At 56.2% G+C, this 5776-nt stretch overlaps 1 protein-coding gene across 1 annotated transcript; it reads right to left on the reverse strand.

The window, feature by feature from the left end:
- Positions 1-436: 436 nt before the first annotated feature.
- Positions 437-1429, reverse strand: LOC104465995 (C-C motif chemokine 3-like). Its single transcript, XM_010079278.1, has 3 exons — positions 1363-1429; positions 899-1010; positions 437-542 (listed from the first exon to the last, which is right to left on the reverse strand). Exons 1-3 carry the CDS (start codon positions 1427-1429, stop codon positions 437-439), a joined length of 285 nt encoding a protein of 94 aa, XP_010077580.1.
- Positions 1430-5776: the final 4347 nt, after the last annotated feature.

Here is a 5776-nt window from a genome sequence, read left to right on the forward strand (position 1 = left end):
ATCCCATCCCATCCTGCCCCATCCCATCCCACTCCATCCCACCCCATCCCATCCTGTTGCACCCCATCTCATCCCATCCTGTCCCAGCCCATCCTGCCCCATCCCACTCCATCCCACTCCATCCCATCCCACCGCAGCCCCTTGGCCAGCTCCCTGCCTTGCCCAGCCGGCAGAAAGGACACCGCTCTCCCATAGCACGTGAAATAAACATTTATTTGGTGGCTGTACCCAGCAGACAGGCGCTGGCGGGGGCGGCAGCGCTGGTGCCCAACTGGTGGATGTGGTGCAGGGTTCTGTCAGCACCATCCCTCAGCACCCGGGACCTTCGCGGGCTGTTCCCGGAGGATGACGCAGGTTTAGAGTCATCTTTAGAGTCATCATTAGAGTCCTTCCCATGAGGATGTTGGGTAGCCTGAACCAGGGCACCGCCTTGCCATCACGGGGCACGAAGTCCTTCCTCTTTTTGAAGCATCTCCATTATTTTCTCCACCCAAGACTCATCTGGTCTTGCGCAGAGCTTGGTCCCGTTCTTGGTCTCAAACCTGCCGAGATGAAAGGCGAAGCTCAGTGAGAAATGGCAGCTGTGATCCCCCCTGTGTCTGTGCCATCCTCCCTTCCCTGCACTCCTCCTCCTTTCCCTGTTCTCCCCAGTGTCCTGCAAGTGGCTCACCCTGCAGCCCAGCGCCCCGCGCCCTGTGCAGAGCCTCCAGGAGCTGCGATGGGCTCGTGTCCTTAACCCTGCCCCGCAGAACCGGCCAGAGAGTCATGTCCTCCCCGATTCATGCTGGGAGATGACTCGTGGAGACCGTGCAGTGCCCTGTCCCCAGGTGGGACAGATGGACCGACCCCGTGGCAGCCCAGCAGACAGCACAGCAGTGGAGAAATCACCAGGACTTACACAATTGCAGAGTCAAAACACTCCTTGGAAGTCATGTAGAAACCCTTCAGGTTTTTCACCCGAGGTCTGGCCTTAATGTAATTGTAGCAGCACTCGAGTGGCGTGTAAGGGGCTGGAGAAGACAAAGAGACACAGTGAGCATTGGGAAGCAGCCTTTCAGACCTTCTCCCACGACAAGGCTGATGCACACAACATCCCCCGAGTTCTGCAGATGCTGCCATGAGGAGCTCCAGGTGCCCTCCTTCCTCCCCGGGGCAGGAGGATGCTCCAGGTCATGGTCCAGCACCAGCTTTGCCGATGCCGCCCGGTCCCGGGAGCAGCCCCCATCCTCCCTGCCTCGACTGGGGGGTTTCTCCTCCCGCCAGCAGCACCGGCCCTGCTCGTCGCTGGGGTTTCTTGCATTATGTCCCCTATGGGACGACCCCAAGCACTGACCCACAGCGGTAGCCCGGGAGGTGCCTTACCTGCATCGTGGCGCAGGGAGAGGCTGAGGAGCATCACCAGCAGCAGGGCTGTCCTTGCGCTGAGCATGGCTCGTCCTCCCTGGGTGCTGCTCCGGCTCTTTGCAGGAGATCTGCTGTGAGCTCAGGCACAGAGATGCTGCAATTTATCCTGTTCCCCCACCTCCTCCCCATGTTAGCCCTTTTCCAAAGAATTGTGGCCACATTCGAGCGAAAGCCCTGTATGTTTTCTTTGGCTGAGGGGATTTCCGTGTCACGTGGGATCTTTGAGTTACCTAGAAAGACTGAACAGACTTGGGCGCCTTCTGCATTCGTTGAGGCAGGTCTGTGGGAAAGCCACAGAGTCCGCAAGGGAAGTGAAATCTTCCTCCACAGAGGCGTAAACGCAAGGGCTCCCAAACCTATGGAGAGGGGACTGGTGGCGATAGGAAAGGCAAAGCCTGGCTTTCCGTGCAAAGTCACTTTTCAGCCCCAGAGCCAACATAAAGGTGCTGGAGAGGATGGGACGGTTTATGAGCTCCCCAGGGAGTGTTAAGCACAAGTGCTGTGAAGTGTCCTCTGCGGTGCAAAAGCTGCAACATGTCAAATAATCTCAGAAATTGCATGATGTTCTGGGCTGTTCTCCACGGAGAGGAACAGAAGTTTTCCAACCAAAATCCCTGTTTATAGCTGGGAAGCTCAGGGTGGAAGGAGAAGGGGGTACAGCCAGGATGAGGCCGGCTCAGCCCCTCGGAAAAGCTGGTGTTCAAAGTTCTGGGGTGTTTTCCCACCATCTTCCTTCCCTTTGCAGCCTTGAAGCCTCCCAGATCCTGCAGGGACCTGCAGAAAGGTGTTGCAGATGGGGGGGTCAGCCTCGACTCTCCCTTCCTCACCCAACCACTCACACCACCAGCCCCTTCTGCAGGTCTTTGCTGGTCATGCACAGCCCTCAAGCTCACCCTTTCCCCATTCTATCTTTTCTCCAGGCTGTCAGCAGATGCATGGAGCAGCAGGGACCCATGCAGATCCCTGGAGCACCTTTGGAGCAGGACATTGTGCCTGGGACTGTGTCATCCCCAGGTGTCCTTTAAAAAACCTGATGCTGAGAGCTGCTGTGGTCATGCCCCAGTGTCCTCAACCCCAGCTGCAGAAGGAGACACATCTCCTGCTGAGAAAGGCTCAAGGAGCCCAGGCAGGATAGAGAATCACTGAAGGGTTTGGGGTGGAAGGGACCTTCAAGATCATCTACTTCCAACCCCCCTGCCATGGGCAGGGACCCCTCCCACTAGCCCAGGTTGCCCAAAGCCTCATCCAGCCTGGCCTTGAACCCCTCCAGGGATGGGGCATCCACAGCTTCTCTGGGCACCCTGGGCCACTGCCTCACCCCCCGCACAGGAAAACATTTCTTCCTCACATCTCATCTCCATCTCCCCTCTTTCAGCTTAAACGTACAACATGCTGAGGCTCTTCCCAGCCTCACAGAAATGATTGAAACACATCCTCGGGCTGCTCAGCTCCTGTGCAGAGATGGAGTCCTTACGGCTCAAAGCATGACTTGGCCCAGGGGGAGCTGGCGTAAGGCCACCCATGCTGCGTAGCCACCAGCGGACTGACAATACAGCATTTCTAATGACACCCCACCATCCCCCAGGGACAGTGCTGTTCCTTCCTGCGTCTGTTCAGCCCAACGACTCCGTGTCTCCCTGGGCTGTAATTAATTCCTGGTGCCCTCCTGCTGATCCCCAAAAGCATCCTTCCTTTCTCCCACATCTCTGAGGGCACTCCCTCCCCTTCTCAGCCATCCCCACTGACCCACAGGCTCCCTTCCCACAGGCTCCCAGCCCCTGGGGACATCCCAGCAAATGGCCCTTTGGAGACCACAGCACTCCAGCTGGGGACACCAGCCATCCTGCTGCTCCCAACACGTTTTTTTCTTGGCTGTGGTGTGCACAGGAGCAGGGCCCCCAAGCACAGGTGGCATGATGCTGTCACACTGTCCCGGTGTCAGCTGGGACAGAGGGAACTCTCTTCCCAGGGTGAGGCTGGGTTGGGTTTGTGCTGAGCAGAAGCTGATCACACACTGATGGTTACAGCTGCTGCCAGGACACTCAAGGACTTTTCCGCTTCTCTGCTGTGCCCGTGTCTGCAGGGGCAGGAGAAGCTGGGAGGGAGCACAGCCCCAGTGACCAGCCCAGGATTCGACCTCAGGGTTAGGACTGAGACCAAACTGGCCGATGGTCTGTTCCACCCCACGCACGGCATGGCCAGGGGATAGGTGAGGGGAACAAGCACCAAGGGAGGGCACATCCTGCCCTAACCATGCCTGGGGCAAAGCCTGAGGCTGGACCCTCATCAACACCAAAGGATTTGGGGATGGATAAGGATGGTCCCACTGCAAGTCCACGGCACATCCCCCGTGGGCCGGGGCTTCAGCTGCTCCTCAGCCATGGGGCGATGCCTGGGGAGGGGGACAGCCAGGGCAGCACACGGCGCTGGTGGCTGAGCGAGGACGGAGGCACCAGCCCAGGGAAGAGAGAAGAGACTGCTCTGGATGGAGAGGACCTTGAGAAGTGAAAATGCCAGTGGGGGCCTGCTTCTGCAGAGCTGTGCTTGCTTATCTGGCAGAAGCCATGGCCCGGGATGCTCCGCTTCCTCGTTCTCAGGTTTTCAAGCCATCGCTATCGCAGCCGGGCAATTCACGGCTCCCTGGGGACCCTTTGATATTTATTCCTTTACTTTTCGGGAAGGGAATGGCTGATGTGCAGTCATTAACTGAGGAGTGCCGGAAAGCCCCACAGGTGGCCCAAGTTCCTTTTTCATTTGAACGGCTCTGGAGAACTTACTTGATTACATAAAAAATAGCCAGCATCCTCTTGATTCTGCAAGAGGAGGAGGACCAACCTGGTAGCCTTTTATGATGATGTTACCAGGTGGATAGATGATGGTAAAGCAGTAGATGTGGGAGTGTGGGAGCCACCTCAGGTGCAGCCTCTGCCAGAAAACGTGCCAGCATGGGGAGGAAGGAGCTGGGCAGAACAAGCCCCATGCTCGGAAATGGGGTCTCAGCAGAGAACGGAGCACTCAGCTCAGCTGGAAAACAGCCCCAGTGGGTGCTCGGGAAGGCGCAGGCTCTGCACTGCAAAACCCGGCTGGAGAGAGGCAGCTGAGCATCGCCGAGTGCCTGAAACCTGCCTCCAAGAAGGCAGCAGGAGGCCTAGGAAAAAACTTCTCCCTATTATCTTCTGTTCTACCCAGTCCCTTTGATTCTTCTCCATTTACAATATGAAACAATCTCGTTTTTCTTCTATTAAAACCTCAACTTTGAGTGTAAAGCCCCTCCCTATTTCTTTGGGGCGCTCTGTTTTGAGGCTGCAGTTGACTCAGGAAACCATCACAAACCAAAGGCGATGCTCTCATTCCATCCCGGAGCCAGTGCTCACCCTGCAACTCCAGGTACCAGCGCCTACAGCTGGGAGAGACACTACCAAAAGAGGAAGAGCAGTCTCTTCCACAGCCTGCTTCCTGCGGCTGGACACTGGGGACCACCAAGTACTGGAAGCGGGTGATCCAAGCCGCATCCTGTGCGGTAAGTCCCGCCCAGCATCACGAGACCGGGAGGCTGCAGGAAGGATGCGTCCGGGAGCCCTTCCCCAGGGGATTATCTGCACCGAGCCACTGGGCAAGCTCGCCCACCGGCGCAGGGACAGAGCAGAAACCCACCACGGCCGGGCAGGGAGCCCTCACCACGACAGCCAAGGATGGAGGCAGGGGATGATGCACCTGGAGCAGAAACTGGAAGCAGCCACTTCTTGGCTAAGGAAGAGAAAAAAAAGGTTTCTATGCCAGTTTTCTCAAATGCACAGAAAAGGAGATATTTTTGCATTTTTTCTCCAGTGAGGTTGATCAGCTGCCTGGAGGTTAAGTGAAGGATGGAGCTGGGGTGTCAGGAGGAGCTGCTGCTCCCACGGGAGACTCTGCGCTGGAGAGGTTTCTGTGTCACGCAGCAGTCGGGGAAAGGATGCTGGTTGAGGACCCCTGCCTCCTTTTTTCAACCCTGGCCCCTTTTTGAGCTCCTGAAGTTAGAGACAGCATTGGAGAGCTGCTTCAGCTCATCTTCTAAAGCAGAGCTGTGATAGCAGGAAAAGAACAGGACATGGAAGCAATTTCAGCCTACTTTTTAGTGATTTAATTCTGAACAGAACTAGTCCTGCTAACTCCAAGGAAGCAGTGAAACAAGTTATGAATCTACTTGTTCCTTAGTTCTTGATTAGGATAAAACCCAGCAACCAGAAAAATAACTTCAGTTGAAAGAAGGTGATGAGAGGAATACACTAAGGTCCCCAGATACTGTAGTAAAAAAATTTTGTGCTGACTGTGGTCTGAGTTGGCAAGCTGACACCACATCCCTCCTTGGAGAGCTCCTCTAACTTCTTCCGAT

This window comes from Pterocles gutturalis, unplaced genomic scaffold (assembly GCF_000699245.1).
Source record: "Pterocles gutturalis isolate BGI_N339 unplaced genomic scaffold, ASM69924v1 scaffold8916, whole genome shotgun sequence".
NCBI lineage: Eukaryota > Metazoa > Chordata > Aves > Pterocliformes > Pteroclidae > Pterocles > Pterocles gutturalis.

Coding starts and splice junctions, on each gene's coding strand:
- LOC104465995 (XM_010079278.1), bottom strand. CDS start 1,429: ATGCTCAGCGCAAGGACAGCCCTGCTGCTGGTGATGCTCCTCAGCCTC. Junction 1,011..1,362: donor CTCCCTGCGCCACGATGCAG/GTAAGGCACCTC, acceptor TGTCTTCTCCAG/CCCCTTACACGCCACTCGAG. Junction 543..898: donor TGTTTTGACTCTGCAATTGT/GTAAGTCCTGGT, acceptor TCATCTCGGCAG/GTTTGAGACCAAGAACGGGA.